Source organism: Mastigoproctus giganteus, chromosome 2, assembly GCF_048544385.1.
Source record: "Mastigoproctus giganteus isolate SK-2022 chromosome 2, ASM4854438v1, whole genome shotgun sequence".
Lineage (NCBI taxonomy): Eukaryota > Metazoa > Arthropoda > Arachnida > Uropygi > Thelyphonidae > Mastigoproctus > Mastigoproctus giganteus.
The window spans coordinates 240,728,120-240,746,766 of NC_143576.1; the positions used below are offsets into that span (position 1 = coordinate 240,728,120).

At 36.4% G+C, this 18,647-nt stretch overlaps 1 protein-coding gene across 4 annotated transcripts in view; it reads right to left on the reverse strand.

Annotated features, from left to right (window-relative positions):
• Nucleotides 1-16,263: 16,263 nt before the first annotated feature.
• Nucleotides 16,264-18,647, reverse strand: part of LOC150090305 (protocadherin-like wing polarity protein stan) — a 426,116-nt gene continuing 423,732 nt past the window's right edge. For all 4 annotated transcript variants that reach the window (XM_090389794.1, XM_090389793.1, XM_090389795.1 and 1 more), the window contains one exon: nucleotides 16,264-16,819. In XM_090389794.1, coding sequence (XP_090245920.1) covers nucleotides 16,795-16,819 — 25 coding nt within the window. In that variant the 3' untranslated portion in view covers nucleotides 16,264-16,794. The remainder of the gene's footprint in view (nucleotides 16,820-18,647) is intronic.

The following is an 18,647-nucleotide window of genomic DNA, read 5'->3' on the forward strand; positions in this document are numbered from 1 at the left end:
TGGGTCACTATTACAACAACAGGGTACCTGCCTACCCACCGATAAGCTTCAAAACAGTGCCGTCTAGGTGGTGGTATCCACCAAGAATAAGTAACATTAGTCTTCTCCACTGGTGAAGCATTACTTATTCAAAGCAGTGCCTCTCATATTGTGAATATCTTCACAATATGAGATATAATTAAGTGATGCATTCATACTCCCTGGGTAGTAGAAATGATGCATGTGCAGTACCCATGTATGAACTATCTTCTTCATATTCAGCATTTAGCCAAGAATATATTTTTAAAATATCTGGAAATATCTTTTTTACTGACTCAATGTTGCACTGACCACCCACATCAACTGCATGTACTGCCTTAGATTCTATATGCTTCTTAATCAAGAGCATGATCTACTCTACCCCCCCCCCATTTCTTCTATCCGTCCTTTCTGTACATATTGTACTCACCATATTCAAATTCCACATCCCTTATGTCTGAGTCACCATGTTTCTGATATCCCAACAATAATAATTTGACCAGTATTTCAAATTCATCAAATGTGTTTACTATACTCCTGGCACTGATATACTAGCAATGATATGTGTGCTTGTTTTTGCTCTTAATAACCCTATCACAGCCCATGTATTTGCTTGTCCCATGAGGACTCCCTGAAGCCATATAGTCACCAACATATTTCTTTCCAGGCTGTTGCTTGTCCCAAGAAGCTGCACAAGAATCACTTTCATATCTGTTTGCAACTACTGTTAGTCTATTAATCTGTGTATTTCTCCCCAGGTTTGCAGTTCCAACCCACCTAACATTCCTCAATAGCATCAGCAAATATTTTTACACTCCTTCTATTTAAGTGTATCCCATCACTGTAAAAATAGTCTCTCCTATTTTTTTTTTTTTTATGAAAAACTCCAAACACGAAAGGTATCAAAACCTATAGTACTTAGTACCGTGCATGGGTTGAAGGAGAAGTATGGGGGGAGGGGGATGCCAGAAACTTTGCTCTAGAGACTAAACATGGGTTTCACCACTTCAAGCCTCCAATAAGCAAAGTGGTGGTATTTCACTGGTTGATGAAAGTCATCTACCACCTGGGAAGCATGGGCCATGGTATGTTCCTGGTATGTAGAATGAGGGATGTTTCACTCTTCAAAGAGTAAACTGATTTGCATATTGTATGTTTAAATCAATAGAGACTCACTAAACTAGTTTTTATTCTTGTCTTTCATTCAAAAAGTTAGTTTATTTCTCAAATAAGGTTCTACCCCATGAGTGCCTTGCCCTATCTCTCCAGGGCCGCATTTATTGAAAAGGTTCTCATCATTCCTTCCTCACAAGCTAAGGGAGTTAATATTAATTCCATTTTGATAAACAGAGGCTAGGAGTATTTTTAACAATCCCAAGTTGAATTAAAAAAAAATTCAAAAATTTCTGCATGGACTGATTCAATAAATTTAAATAGGGACTGGTGAGACCACATTTAGTGTTTGGATGTGCAGGCTATGTCTAAAGAAAGACATTAAGCTTCTTGAAATATTTAAAGATGGATGGATAGCTGGTAAATAATAGTAAAGGAACATCTGCATGAGGAGTGACAAAAGTGACATGGGTTTCAGGGTGGAGAAACCAAGCATAATTCAGTAGGGGTAGGATATTTGATTGAGGTGTAAAAAAAGTAGCAAAATGAACTGTGGGATTCTAACATTGAAATGGGATACAAAGATTTGGGGGCATAAATAGAAATTATTATTTGGGGGCAGCAAATAGAGTAGATTTCAGAACATTTGCATCTGGCTAGTATGTTGTCAACCACTGGAATAAACTGCATCCCCATCAATGTGAATGATTCAGGTTGAGTGGTGAAATTTAAGGAGCACAGGATTGGTGCCTTCTAGAGATATAAGAGTAGATATTGTTGTATAGACAAGCTTTTTTTTATGGCTTTTTATAATACTGATTCATTAGGTTATGAGTCAGCAAGTGTTGATATCTGATTAGTAGGGAGTTATGACAGTGAGTTTATAAAGTTATCGAGGAGGTTAGATATGGTCCTGAACAAGTCTTCAACATCAATGAAACAGAACTGTTCTGAAAGAACCTGCCTAACAGAGTTTCGTGAATAAACAAGAAAAGAGCTTACTAGGTCCTAAGCCATCTGAGAATCAGCTGACTTCTGGGAGGTGATACCTGTTGGGATTTCAATTTTAAACCAACACTCATTTGCCACTAAGAGAAACCAAGGACTTTGAAAGACTAACCTTCTGTGGTTTTGAAGTCAAACAGGAAAACTCGACTTACTAGAACTTTGTTCAAAGATTGCTTGTACCATCATTTCAGCCCTGCAGTAAAGATTTACCTCATCAAGAAAAGAGTAAATATTTAACTCAGCTTGGCAGAGAACACATTGTGCATAATCAACAATGCTACAGCTTACTCAGACAATCTTGATGAGAAGAATTAGAGATGGGATGGTGGAAACAAAATGATGAAGTCATCTTTCCCAAAATATTAAGTCAATCTTCCCACCTATGGACCAGAATGTGAATGCTAATTCAAGCAATACTACAATATCTAATGAAGCTAGCTGGCCTGAATGTACTTGATTTCTGTGAATAACAAGAGATAAAAAAAACATTCAAAAAATGCTAGAAAAGATTGTTCAGTTTGGAATTACAGTCCTGTGGTATTGAAGAACTATTGGTAGTACACACTGAAAAGAAAGCTCAACATTTGAGCCCTGGTTCAAATAAGTGAATTCAAGGCCCCAGAGGAGTTACCTGATGAAGAGATGGAAAAAAGACAAGGAAACTAAGAGCTCAATGTTGATGGATTTCTTCAGGAATGTGAGGCTATGAAGGAGCTTCAGATGTGTGCCCAAATTCAAAAAGATTCTCCAATGACTTTGGCAATGTCTTGATTGCAAAGACAGAGATCTTTCTTGTAGCAATGACAATGGTGAAAACCAGCCTTCATTGTTATAAGGAAGTCTTAACAAAAATAAGAAGACTAGGGTGCAATCAATCTCAATTCCTTTTTCAAGAAAAAGAATGGTGACTCCAGGAATCCACAGCCATCAACTTCTGGATTTAAGTTCCTGGTATATAGATTGAGAAGTGATTCACTCTTCATAAAGTAAATGGATATGCATATTGTATGTTTAAAATAAATAGAGCATCATTAAATTGTTTTCATTCTTGTTTTTTAATCAAAAAATGAATGCATTGCTCAAGTTTAGGGCTTCTCTAGAACTAAATGTTATATTATATGAGGCAGAATGCGCTGGTCCCACAGGAACTAGTAGTTATTGGTGACTCTATTGTCAGGGAAACGGGGAACATACTTTGTAAAAAGGATAGGTGGAATAGGACCAGGGTATGTCTGCCAGGGGCAAAGGTTGATGACGTTGTAGAGCGGATATCATCTTTTAAGGGCACAAAGGGTGATATAGTTGTACACGTTGGCACTAATGATATTAAGAGTAGGAGACCGGCGGAATTACTTAGCAAGTACAGGTCACTGTTGAAAAAAAGCCGTGAATTAGGGTTGAACTTGAAAGTGTCTGCAATTCTGCCCAGACACGATAGGAGGGAGTATATGATGAGAGCCTTGTCGATCAATTCGGCCCTGGAGGGATTGTGCAAGGCTCAAGGGGTAGAATTTTTTTCAGCCTGGACTGTACTTGTTAACAGGAGAGATTGCTTCTACAGGGATGGGATACACTTAAATAGAAAGGGTGCAAGAATTTTTGCTGATGCTGTCGAGGCAGTGTTAGGTGGGTCGGAAAACTGCTAGTTGGGGGGGATACAAGGACTAATAGATTAACAGTAGCCACTGGCAGAGGTGGAAGTGATTCTTGCACTGCTTCTATTCAAATGAGCAGAAGTCTGAAAAACAAGATGCAGGATATTTCAGAGACTGCTGGTAGTCATTGCGTTACAAGTAAACACATGGGTTGTGTTAGGGTAGCTAAGAATAGAAACAGGTGCATGTATACCTGCGTGTACACCAATGCTAGGAGTTTGGTAAATAAATTTGATGAATTTGAGGTATTGCTCAAAACATCAAAGGCAGATATTGTTGGGATATCAGAGACGTGGTGTCACACAGATATAAGTAATGCGGAACTGGAATTTGGGGAATACAATGTATATAGAAAGGATAGACAGGACAGGAGGGGAGGAGGGGTTATGATATTAATTAAGAAACACATAAAGTCAAAGGAAGTGAAGCCAGTTGACATCGATGGACAGGGCAGTGTCGAGTCAGTTTGGTGTGACATAAGCATAGGGAAATCAAAATTGAGAGTAGGAGTGTGCTATAGGCCTAATGACTCTGATGAGTATAATAATATATTGTACAGGGAAATAGAGTGGGCCAGTAAATCAGAGAGTCTTATAATGGGGGATTTTAATTTCCCAGATATTGACTGGAATTTGTGGGTTGGTCACTCGCACACTAGCAAGGCTTTTGTGGATTTATTGGATGATTGTTTTCTACATCAGCATGTTCGTGAGGCAACAAGAGGGAGCAATACTCTTGATCTGATTATCAGTAGTGATTCTTCATGCATTAAGAACCTGCAGATAAATGAACCACTAGGTGGCAGTGATCACAGTGTGTTGAAGTGGGATTTACTCAAGGAGGTAACTACCATCAGAGGTAAAGGGAAGGGCTTTTGTTTTCGTAAAGGCGACTATGATGGTCTGAGACAGTATTTAAATTCTATACAGTGGGACCAACTGATGATGTTACCAACAGCAAACTCAAAATGGGAAGCATTCAAGGAACTAATCTTGGTGGCTACCAGGCTTTACATACCAACTAAGAAATATTGTTCAAGGTTTAGGCCTAAATGGTTGTCAGATGGACTAATGAGACATGTGGCAGAGAAGAAAAATGCATGGGATACATACAAATTAATGGGTGACATGGAAGCCTATGATAGATATAAGTTGGTCTGTAACCAAGTCACAAAGGAGATTAGGCAGGCAAAGGCAGACTACGAAAAATCCTTGGCAAAGGATGCAAAGAAAAACAGAAAGGAGTTCTTTACATACTTGAACTCGAGAAGGAAAGGGATGAATCAGATTGGTCCACTGGATATTGATGGTTCAACAGTTGAGGATCCTGCTCAGGTGGCTAACAATCTAAACGAGTATTTTGCATCTACATTCACGCATGAGGAGTTATTCAGGAAGGAGAATGATGTAGGTAAAGTAAACATTGGCAGTGAGCTGGATGATTTTGTAATAACTGAGAGGAAAGTGGAGGAGAGATTGTTGAGGATAGACATAAAAAAGGCACCTGGGGTGGATGGGATCTATCCAGTTATATTAAAGGAGGCAGCAAAGGAAGTATGCAAACCCCTAGCCATAATTATGAGAACTTCTTTGGACTCAGGGGAGGTACCCATAGACTGGAGACGTGCAAATGTAACCCCAATTCACAAAGGAGGATCAAAGGCTGACACAAGTAATTATAGACCTGTTAGTTTAACTTCTGTTCCAGGTAAATTAATGGAGGCACTGGTTAAAGAAGCACTGCAGGATCATCTAGACAAGAATTCAGTTATAGCTCAGACGCAGCATGGTTTTGTTAAGGGCAGGTCTTGCCTGACCAATTTGATTGGATACTATGATGTAGTCACAAAAGAACTGGATGCAGGGAATAACTTTGATATTATATATTTGGATCTCAGAAAGGCTTTTGATACTGTTGCACATGGAAGACTGCTGCAAAAATTGGAGCAGTGTGGCATTGGAGGCAAATTGCTGCTATGGATAAGGGGATGGTTGAGTGGCAGAAGACAGAGAGTGGTAATCAATGGACACTGCTCAACGTGGACTAATGTTATTAGTGGAGTTCCTCAAGGTTCAGTGTTGGGTCCATTGTTGTTTTCGGTGTTTATGAATGATATTGATGATGGGATATCAAGTTTAATGTCTAAGTTTGCAGATGATACAAAGGTTGGCAGGGTCGTTAAGGACACTACTGACGCTATGCTGCTGCAACAGGATCTGGAAAGGTTGAACAGATGGGCTGAGAGGTGGCAAATGAAGTTTAACATTGACAAATGTAAAGTACTACATATGGGTAACAGTAACCCCAGAGCAATGTATCAACTCTGCGGTACTACACTGACAGTGGTGGAGAATGAAAAGGACCTGGGGGTAATTGTGCAGGCAGATATGAAGTTCTCTGAGCAGTGCAGACGAGCTGCAAGAGTAGCTCATGGTGTCTTGTCAATGATATACAGGAATTTTTCTAGCAGGGATAAGGAGGTGATTATTCCCTTGTATAAGGCAATGGTTAGGCCACATCTTGAGTACTGCATACAGGTCTGGAGGCCTCATTTCAAGAAGGATGTAGAGCTGCTGGAACGGGTACAGAGAAGGGCAACAAGATTAGTAAATGGAACAAAGGGTTGCTCTTACGAAGAAAGGCTTAAGTTTTGCAAATTACAGAGTCTGGAGACTAGGCACCGGCGAGGTGATCTGATAGAGGTGTATAAGGCTTTGAATGGTTTGAGCATGCTCAATGCCAATGGGATTCTTCATCTTTCTCAGAATAATCACCTCAGAGGGCATAAATTCAAATTGAGGAAGGACGGATGTCGGATAGATGTGCGGAAATTTGCCTTTGGCCAGCGGGTGGTTGGTTGGTGGAACCGACTTCCATCACTTGTTGTTGAAGTTGATAGCCTAAACAAATTTAAAGCTCAACTGGACAGGTATTTCGACCGAACGGAGGGGTGAAATGGGAGAGGGTTTTTTTTTTTTTTTTTTTTTTTTTTGGCTGATGCTGAATAAGCTTGCTTTCTTGCATCATATGCCTCTACTAATGCTAATGCTAATGCTAATGCTAAATGTTATATTATATGAGGCTATTGATCCTTATCCATTTCACTTTTAAGGAACCAATTAACAACGGATATTCATTACATCAATCTGTTAAGTTCTGCCTTGAATCTATTTAAGCTATCAACGTCTACAATGACAGATGAGTTTGTTCCAGCAATCAACCACCCGCTGCCTAAAGCCAAACTTCCGCACATTTATCCTACAACCGTCTTTCCTCAATTTGAATTTATGCCCTCTCAGGTGATTATTCTGAGCAAGAGGAAGAGTCCTATCAGCATTGAGCATGCTCAAACCAATCAAGGCTTTATACACCTCAATCACATCACCTTGCGGGTGCCTAGTCTCCAGACACTGTAATTTGCAAAACTTAAGCCTTTCTTCGTAAGAGCAACCCTTTGTTCCATTCACTAACCTTGTTGCCCTCCTCTGTACTCTTTCCAACAGCTCTCCATCCTTCTTAAAATGAGGCCTCCAGACCTGTATACAGTACTCAAGATGTGGCCTGATCATTGGCTTATACAAGGGGATAATCACCTCCTTATCCCTGCTAGAAAAATTCCTGTATATCATTGACAAGACACTATGAGCTACTCTTGCACACCGTCTGCACTGTCCAGAAAACTTCATATCTGCCTGAACAATTACCCCCAGGTCCTTTTCATTCTCTACCACAGTCAGTGTGGTACCACAGAGTTGATACATTACTCTGGGATTACTGCTTCCCATATGTAGTACTTTACATTTGTCAATGTTAAACTTCATTTGCCATCTCTCAGCCCATCTACTGGACTTTTCTAGATCCTCTTGCAGCCACGTACTGTCATTTGTGTACTTAACGACCCTGCCAAACTTCGTATCATCTGCAAACTTGGACATTAAGCCTGATATACCATCATAAATATCATTTATAAATACAGAAAACAATAATCGACCCAACACTGAACCCTGAGAGACTCCACTAACAACATTAGTCCACGAAGAGCAGTGTCCATTGATTACCACTCTGTCTTCTCCCACTCAGCCATTCCTTTATCATTGCAGAAATTTGCCTCCAATGCCACACTGTTCCAATTTGTGCAGCAATCTTCCATGTGCAACAGTATCAAAGGCTTTTCTAAGATCCAAATATATGATATCAAAGTTATTCTTTGCATCCAGTTCCTTTGTGACTACATCATAGTATCCAATCAAACTAGTCAGACAAGACTTCCCCTTAACAAACCCATGCTGCGTCCGAGCTATAACTGAAGTCTTGTCTAGGTGATCCTGCAATGCTTTTTTAACCAGTGTCTCCATTAATTTCCCTGGAACAGAAGTTAAACTAACAGGTCTGTAATTACCTTTGTCTCCCTTTGATCTTCCTTTGTGGATTGGGGTCACATTTGCACTTCTCCAGTCCACGGGTACCTCCCATGAGTCCAGGGAAGCTCTCATAATTATGGATAAGGGTTTGCTTAGTTCCTTTGCTGCCTCCTTTAATATAACTGGATAGATCCCATCCCCAAAGCTGCCTTTCTTGTGTTTATCTTCAACAATTTCTCCTCCACTTTACTCTCAGTTATTACAAGATTATCTAGATTACTGTCAGAGTTGAATACACCTCTGGCATTCCCCTCCCTGAATAACTCCTCATGTGTGAATGTTGATGCAAAATATCATTTAGTTTGTTAGCTACCTGAGCAGGGTCATCAACAGTTGAACCATCGATATCAAGTGGACCAATCTGATTCATCCCCTTCTTTCTAGAGTTTACGTAAGTAAAGAACTCTTTGCTGTTTTTCTTTGCATCCTTTGCCAAAGATTTCTCATAATCTGCCTTCACCTGCCTAACCTCCTTTGTAACTTGATTACAAACCAGCTTATATCTATCGGCTTTTGTATCACATGTTAATTTATATGTATCCCATGCATTTTTCTTCTCTGTCACATGTCTAATTAGTTCATCAGACATCCATTTAGACCTAAATCTTGAACAATATTTCTTTGCTGGTATGAAAAGCCTAGTAGCTTCCAAGATTAATTCTTTGAATGCTTCCCATTTTGAATTTGCTGTTGGTAACATCATCAGTTGGTTCCACCATATAGAATTTAAATACTGTCTGAGACCACTGTAGTCACTTTTATGAAAGCAAAGGCACCTCCACAGCCTGGTGGGAAGGAGCAGTAGTGCGTAGCACACGCTTCTTGATTAGACTGGGGTTCGAGGCCATCACCAAAAAATACAGAGGATGCGGAAAGGTCAGGGAATGACCACCGCATATTCCCAGAGCAATATGGCCTTAGTTGCTAATGCTTCTAAAAACCAAATAACAACAACGAAAGCAAAAACCCTTCCCTTTACCCTTGATGGTAGTTACCTCTGAGTAAATCCCACTTCAGCACACTGTGATCACTGCCACCTAGTGGTTCCTTTATCTGCAGATTCTTGATGCATGAAGAATCACTACTGTAATCAGATCAAGAGTATTACTCCTTCTAGTTGCCTCCCGAACATGCTGCTGTAGAAAACAATTATCCAATAAATCAACAAAAGCCTTGCTAGTGTGTGAGTGACCAACCCACAAATTCGTCAATATCCTGGAAATTAAAATCGCCCATTATAAGACACTCTAATTTACTTGCCCACTCTATTTCTCTGCACAATTGCTCATTATACTCATCAGATTCATTAGCCCTATAACACACACCTACTCTCATTTTTACTTTCCCAGTGCTTATGTTACACCAAACAGATTCAACATTGCATTGTCAACCCACATCAACTGGATGCACTTCCTTAGATTTTATGTATTTCTTAATTAACAGAATAACCCCTCCTCCTTTCCTGTCTTGTCTATCCTTTCTGTACACATTGTACTCCCCAAATTCCAGTTCTGCACTGCTTATGTCTGTGTGACACCATGTCTCTGATATCCCAACAATATCTGCCTTTGATGTTTTCACTAGCACTTCAAGCTCATCGAATTTATTAACTATACTCCTATCATTGGTGTACATGCACCTGTTTCAACTCTTAGTTACCCTAACACAGCCCATGTATTTACTTGTTCCACTATGACTCCCAGCAGTCCTGGAAATTCCCATTGCCTTGCTTCCCAGGCTGCTGCTCAATTGCATTTCAATAAAGTAGTGCAAGAATCACTTTTACCTCTGCCAGCAGCTACTGTTAATCTATTATTCCATGTATCCCCCCAAACTAGCAGTTTTCCGACCCACCTAACTCTGCCTCGATAGCATCAACAAATATTCTTGCACCCTTTCTATTGAAGTGTATCCCATCCCTGTAGAAGCAGTCTCTCCTGTTCACAAGCACAGACAAGGCTGAGAAAAATTCTACCCCTTGAGTCTTGCACAATTTCTCCAGGGCTGAATTGAATGACAAGGCTCTCATCATATACTCTCTCCTATCGTGTCTGGGCAGAATTGCAGACACTTTCAAATTTAACCCTAACTCACGGCTTTTTTTCAGCATTGTCTTGTACTTGTTAAGTAATTCTGCCAGTCTCCTACTCTTAATATCATTACTGCCAACGTGTACAACAATATCACCCTTTGTGCCCTTAAAGGATGATATCTGCCCTACAATGTTATCAACCTTTGCCCCTGGCAGATATACCCTGGTCCTGTTCCATCTATCCTTTTTGCACAATATGTTCCCTGTTTCCCTGACAATAGAGTCACCTACAACAACTAGTTCCTTTGGGACTAGCGCATTCTGCCTTGGGGATTGCTGCTGTGTTGCGTGATGTTCAAGTGTAAGCTCTAGCATTGATGTGGGCAGCTGAGAGCTTGATGGGCCCCTCAATTTAAATCCTTCGAGGGCATCCACTCTGTCCTTCAAGCTCTCATATAAGCCCATAACAATGCTGAGTTGGCACCTGATTTCCTCACACTCCTTACATCATGCACACACAAAGACATTCCCCTTGGCAATATCATGTCCCTTTCCTGATTGCTCCACAAACATCAAACAAGCAGTGCATTTCAATAGACTGTGATTCAGAGGACAACCGTCCCCCCCTCAGTTCTCCCGAGCCACAGCACTTCCACTGGTTTGAGCCTTTTGCTTTGCTGCCCTGGTCTGAGTCATGATTTCTATTCAAGTTCAATAAAATTCCAATACAAAATTTAACCCTAAATCTATATCCCAATGCAGTTATAACACTATATATGTGTATTTTGGTATCAAATATTATCTCCAAGTTACATTATATAACTTTCTTATCCCCTGTAAACTTATATGTATTAATTTATGATGTTACATTTGTAATAACTAGGTCGCTATATTTATTTAGTTAAAAATGTACAATTCAACTGACAATGAAATTTAATAAGATTAATAAATTTTACTGATTAATTGATACTACTATACTCGCTATCTAGTTTTCCGTTAAACCTTATGCTATCTAGTTTTTAACTTTCTAGTTGTGTGTCTTTGTCAGAGCTTTGTCAAAACCTTTGCTCTCAGATGCAAAAAGAAAAAAAGGTCCCAGTGATATTGTATTTATTTTGTTGCTGCAAAATTGATACTAGTCACTTTGATATCCCTGAGTACCTGGATGTACTCAGGTATTCAAAGTGCCATTTCCAGGCTTCCAGCTTAACATAGTCCCAGTCATTATCAACAATGGCTTTATGCTGATGGTGGGCACTTTGAAGAACTTTTGTGAATTTATGATAAATTTCACACCAATAGAATTATTGTCTGTATACCTTAACAATAACATTAAAAAGAAAGGAAAGAAATGAACCAGAGCAGCCCACTACATATGAATGACATTTCAGATTGGTGACAAACAATAAATATTTTGCATCTACGTTCACACATGTAGAAGTTATAACTGGGATATCTAGGTCCCTACAGCTTGGAGGTGTACAAATTTCTATCCCATTCACAAAGTGCGATCTAAGAGCAAAGTGAGCAATTACAGATGTAAGCTTGATTTCTGTTTCTAGGAAATTGGTGTAGTCAGTGGTTAAAGACATGCTGCAGGATCATCTTGAAAGGAATGCAGTTATACAGAAATCATATCATAGATTTGTTAAGGGAGATCTTGTCTGACCAATATGACAAAGGAATGGGATGTAAAAAATAATTTTCACACTGCATAGTATAAAGAGCTTTGCAGCTCCTTATGCTGCACTGGTCAAGAACAATCCTTTTATCAGTGATGTAAGAACTGGCTAGTGTAGTTTGTTATGCTACACCAGCCATGGAAATTCCTTGTGCTATAACATAGTAGCTCCCTGTATCACATCAACTTATATTACCTTCATTATATGATAGGTGTATTTCACTAAATTGCACTGGTGGTTCTTTATGTCGTATTGACCTGAACCTCTTGGCTGTGAGATGGACAGTTACTTCTATCATCTTGTACAACTTTTCTTTTTTGTTCAAATTGATGTATTTATGTCAAGGTCACAGCACTGATTACCTTCCCAATTCATTTTATAGAATATGGACCACTTTTAAGTCAAACAGCATGAAGTAGATTTGTATGATAACTATTGATGTATTAACCTTGGACTCTGCTCTGCTCTGAGAGTTCTGGTGTGTCTTAAATTACATACTACTGACAGTTATGGAACTACTGGAAACAAAAAATCTTGGTTTGACTATTGTAACTAAATCTTGGACTCTATCACCACCTTGGTTGCTTCAACCTGCACTGTCATCTTTTTTTTTTGCTAACCCTTTCACCATGAAACACAGGGTGGGATTCTTTTATCAGCATCAAAAAATTTAAAATAATGATAATATATAGCCCACCTACACAATACAGGAATGGAACCAGTGAGGTGCATATCCTGAATCATACTAGGCTAAGAGGTTGATTACTCAACACAAATAACACAACCTAACTCTACACTATGTGTAAACATTCAACATTGCATTGATTGGCTTTGTTCAATACAGCATCTTCAAATACACACACATGGCAAGACTACCACAGTCTTACTCGGGACCACCTTTACACACACAAAAAAAAAAAAAAAAAGTCCTCAGATTTTCCCTACGAGTTATTCCCAGTTTTTCAATCATGAATAAAAATTATTATTTTAATAGTATTATAACTGTCATTCATATCAGTATGTTGTTTACAGAAGTGTGTGATCATGGACTGATTTGCAATGCTGTGCAGGCTGAAAAACACGGAATAAATCACAGGGAGAAACCTGGGACAAAATGTCCACAGGTTTTTCCCTGTAACACTCTGCTTGGCAACCTACTATACCATCTCTTTGGTACAACAAGTGGCCAAGTCTTTTTCCTTATTCCATTCTGCTGCTTTTCACTCTACTTCTCTCAAAACCAGTGTTGAAGTCTACTTATTGTGGGGTCTAAAACATGTTGTAGGACAGTGTACATTTGTCTGTAAATATAACGTATCTGATGTTCCAGAGAGCTTCTTTATTATTAAAAATATAATAAATACGTATTTCAGTATGGAGGAAAATAAAGTTACTTTAGTTCTCAAACATGAATTTAACTTTTGTATAAAAATGAGACAACAAAAAATACAACTATTAACTGTAAAAAATGTTTTATTTACTAGACTATTTTTCATAGCCTCACTTGAACACAGATCGCGCAGCACATGCATGAAATTTTGGAACCACTTAGTTATTCCTTTGGTAAATGTCAGAAAAGGAATGACAGTGCAGAATATGCTCTCCTCTCTTTCTACCTTTGACAAAGGAGATAGACTTCAAAAAGTCACTGCTGGGAGGGATGGCTAAATGGGAACTTTGAGGCTCATAGATTGCAGCATTTTAATTCAAAGGTTGACGAGAGCTTCCACTGTCTTGCTAGAACAAACACTGCAACAGATATATTGAATGGATCCTCTTATGCATTTAACACAAAATTTCCATAAAATAAAAAAAAAAAAAATCATAAGGTCTGTTATCACATAAATGTAAGAAATGTTTTAAACTATTGTTCATACATTCCATTTACATGTAAAAATCTTCATTTTCCTAAATTTAATGTTTGCAAACTTGGTCATCTCAAACATTTTCCTTGGCACCAGTAACTTAAACATATATGTACACAGTTCAACAGCACACTGTACAAAACTTGATTAAAAGTAAAATGACAGTAATAAAACAAAGAGTATACTAGAAAACTTATTTTTACATTTAAGTAAATTTTTTTTGAATAATTATCAAAATATTTTACATAAATAGTGACAATTTATATAATTGCAGGATAAGTACATATGTGAACAATCAAGTCAATTTTTTGTGATTATTATTAGTTTTATCTTATTTAAGTTTGCCCACTTTCATTCATCAACTACTGCTAATATTAATATGTATAGAAGAGGAAGATAATTATGGCTAACACCTAAGTGCTTTAATTCATCACTTTGAAAAGTGCAGGAATATTAAATTCACTTTTATATTATGAACCAAATTTCTAGAACAACTGCCTATTATTTATAGAAGTTATTTATCAAAACAATACAGTTTTGTTTTTAACTCAGAAAAACAGTTATAAAAATTACAACATACTCACTGATACATATATATACACTTAAAATTCTTGATTCATAAAATTTTTTTTTTAAGAAAAAGAACAGAAAAGTTCTGGTTTAAAAAATAGATCTCAAAATACACTTTCTATTGCCACAACATACTGTTGTTTGGCATAGTAAGATCTTTGGCATAATTAAATCTGTAAAATGATGAACTGGATTTTATAAAGATAATCCCATAAAAATTGGGCTGTTGTGTGATATGAAGTCAAAAGTGCAAAAATGACATAGAAACTGCTTTTCAAGCCAAACTAAAAGCAATTTGCAATTTTGCTTACTCAGTTCTGCAACATTAAAACTATTCCTTGTCCTATTTTCATAAATAATTCACACATTTTTACATATATAAAAACATCATTTACATATAAAATACATCAAAACACATAAATAACATAAAGTTGTGGAATGATGTTGTAAACAAATGAAATTAATATGGAATTAATCATATGAGATGGCAAGGCATTTAAATTATCATGACCTGGAAATGAGACCAATGAGTATAAATAAAATCTTCAGGAACATCTTTGTCTGCCCTCTAGTGATAATGATTATAAATGTGCGAACAAACGATTTCTTTAACTTAATGATTTATGGTGGACTATATTTTATTTTTGTTAATTAAAATGAACACAAATCATTAAAAATTCTCAATATTTTCTTAAATTATAATCTAAATTTTATAAACACAATTGAACAAAGGTTACATTTAAGATACAACATCCACTAAACTATTTATTTCTGAATACTACAGAGGTGAAAAATTTTCAGTGGCCTCCAAATATGTAATGGCACCTTCCAGATCAGCATTTTGATTATGCCTCCCCAATATTTCGCAACAAACAAATTTTGTAAATTAAATAACAGTATATGTAATATAATATTTTATACATCTGTTTTTAACCTTTATAAGGAAAAATTAAATGAAAAATATTCAAATACAAAAGTATTTATAATTTAAAATATTTTAAAACAATTTTTGGTGTGATGCAAATTTGTTTTCAACATAAAGTTTCTTGAATTTTGGTTTTCTCAAACAACAGAACTCATAGTTCCTTTTAGTTTGTAGCACAATTTTGCTTATTTGCTTATTCAACAGCAAAATCTGTGATCCCCATCCCCACCACAAAAAAAAAGTTCCCCAGGAAATGGAAAACCTCTGCATTTTGGAAACCACTGGGCTAGCCTATTTCTATTGAATATATATATATATATATATATAAAAAAAAAAAAAACTTCCTTAACAGAAAAAAAAATTCCTAAATCTATCCAGCAGGCACTTTCATTTATCAACAAAAAGGAACTTATAAATATAGGGAATAAATGCTTGATATACTTATCAAAGCACGACAAAAATAACTGATGGCACCTTACTCATAACTTTCCTTTTAATAAATATTAAGTATTTTACATCCTAAGATTAACTTCAGAAGGTGGTCTTACACAAGTTCTCTATTCATAACTGTCAATAGTTTGTAACTGATCAGTATAAGTTCTGCTAAAACCTATTGCAATCAACAGTAATTATATACTTGTATTTCCAGATCATCATATTAAGGTTAAGGTTATAATACTAGTTTTATATCTTAAAACAATGCTACAATCCTCCGTCCTGTATAGATACATATACAGTAATAAAATATGATGATTTTTTTTCTTTTATTAACATGAAATAGATATATAATTTTTTTTTACAAAATTCCCATGCAAATTTCTTTTGTTTATTTCACAGAATATACCACATCTTTTAAGTGGCAGTGAAAAAAAAAAAAAAGGTTTGCATGAGAATACTAATAAATGCTAAGAGAGACAACAAGCTTTACAGATATTGGAAATCTGAATACTCTTCACATATTAAAGCCTAAAATTTACATTATTTTTACATTGTTCCACCCTTAAAATCTTAACTACTTGTGAGTGTGTCTTCCTCTGCTAATTACAATAGTCAACTGCAATAAGTAATTCTAAAAGTTTTCTACAATGTACCAAACAAAAAAGATATTACCAATTTACTAACCAGCAAGTGCTGAAGAAAGCCAATGAGATCATAAGAGGAAACCAATACATCTCTGATTCTGGACAGAAAATTGAAATCTACAGTGCTGCAATCTGAAGGCAAATATAGGCAAATCCACACTGCCACAGCATATACACGGATACCCAAACTGGAGAAACGAGCAGTAGTGGCTACAGCACCAATGAAAAAGACCAGTCTGTCAGCTTTCATGCTGAGTTCATGGTACTGTTTACAGTCCACATTATCCAATCTGTCAGGTGATAGCAATATGTACAGTGCAATTCAGTTTTCTAAGTCTACTTTTCTTCATATCATTTGTGCTTTATCACTTCCAATCTGTATCTTTGTATTTCTGTTCTCCACTTTTCATGTAATTTAGTCTTTCACACAGATGTCTCATTACTCTCCCTGTAAAAAACAAATATATAAAATGTACAAAATTAAAAAGTAGACAGTGAATTGTACCAAACTTAATGATTTATGGTGGACTATATTTTTAAATTTTATTAAAGTTTTTTATTAAAAATACATTGATCTTATTATTAAAGGATGCTATTTCTGAAATATCATTCTAATATACACGCTTGATTACCTCAATGCATTAGGGTTACTAGTATATACAAGCCAATGTTTTATTATATATCACTTTCTGTATATTAGCAGAAAATAACTGTGCTCCAATTTAATTAGAAACTTAAAAAGTTAACAGAATATATTAATAATAACACATACTCAAAGCACGTGTTTGTTAGTACAATTTTTACATTTTGAATGGCACTTCAAATGGTAATTTTCTCAACAAATCAGATATTACTCAATTGTACAAAATATACCATCTTTCAAATCCAATGGGATATCACCATCACTAACATAGCTGTTGCAGAAATTTACAAAAACCCGTAAACTCTGACAAATGGAAGGTCATTCCACAGAATAAGAGAAAAAGGTGGAGTGTATGGGTTATGCTAACAGCAGAATGACAGTTGGGGGGGGGCACTCAGCAGGCAATACGATATGGCACTATTCATGCCAATTTGACTGAATATCAGTGATTGGCAAAAGGTCCACTAGTCCAACAATCATGATGCCTTATGTAAATTACAAATCATAGGCTTAATGCATAGTGGAGACAACACAGGCCACTTTTAACTTAGCCCTTTTGCACTGTTCCTTATATTCCAATAATGATTTATTTGGCAAAAATTTCATATAATTTTTTTCTAATGTGAGAACTGAAAGGCATGACTAACAATAATGTGGATTCGCTAAATAAAATAAGAAAAACACTTTACTGCATGCAAATAGCAAATGTTCATGAAATTTGGTGGTCTAAACATGAATGTTCACAACAGGAAATTTAGACTAAAGTTAATATTATTATTTAATAAAGAGATAATAACATATGGTTATTTAAAATAACCATATGTTATTATCTCTTTTTCAAGAGCTTTGTAGTAAGTAAATTGAGAAAACTTAAAAAACTGATAAGCTACTGACTGTCTGCAATTCTGCCCAGACACAATAGGAGGGAGTATATGATGAGAGCCATGTAAATCAATTCGGCCCCATAGAGATTGTGAAAGACTCATGGAGTAGAATTTTTCTCAGAATGGTGCGTACTTGTTGACAGGAGAGACTGCTTCTACAGGGATGAAATAGACTTAAGTAGAAAGGGTGCAAGAATATTCGGTGATGCTATCGAGGCAATGTTAGGTGGGCCGGAAAACTGCTATCATGGGTGGAACCAGTCAACTTAAATGCACGAGCCACACTACCTTTGCAAATGACCATTTGGTTACAGTGGTTGTGATGTCACTCTGATTATAATAACAATATAAAGATGGATTTCAGTCACTCTGAGAATAGAAACGTGTCAGAATTCCAAAACCATCAACGATAATTACATGTCTATATATGATGTCTTGAAACAGTTATGTCAGATCCATTGGAGATCTGCATTTTTAAAATTACATAATACTTCAAAATTTATTTCTTGTAGCCTGAGACAGAGTATGTGTGACCATATGAGTCATAAGGATTAATGAAATTAAAGCGGAATGAAATAAGGAATATTTATCTATAAATTTAATTTCTAAAATTCTAATTATAAATAATTTATAAAATTATTAATTATAAATATTTATAAAATTATTAATTATAAATATTTATAAAATTATTGACTTATAAATTATGTGAAAGCTAATTATTAATAAGTAATTATCTGATTATTAACTTG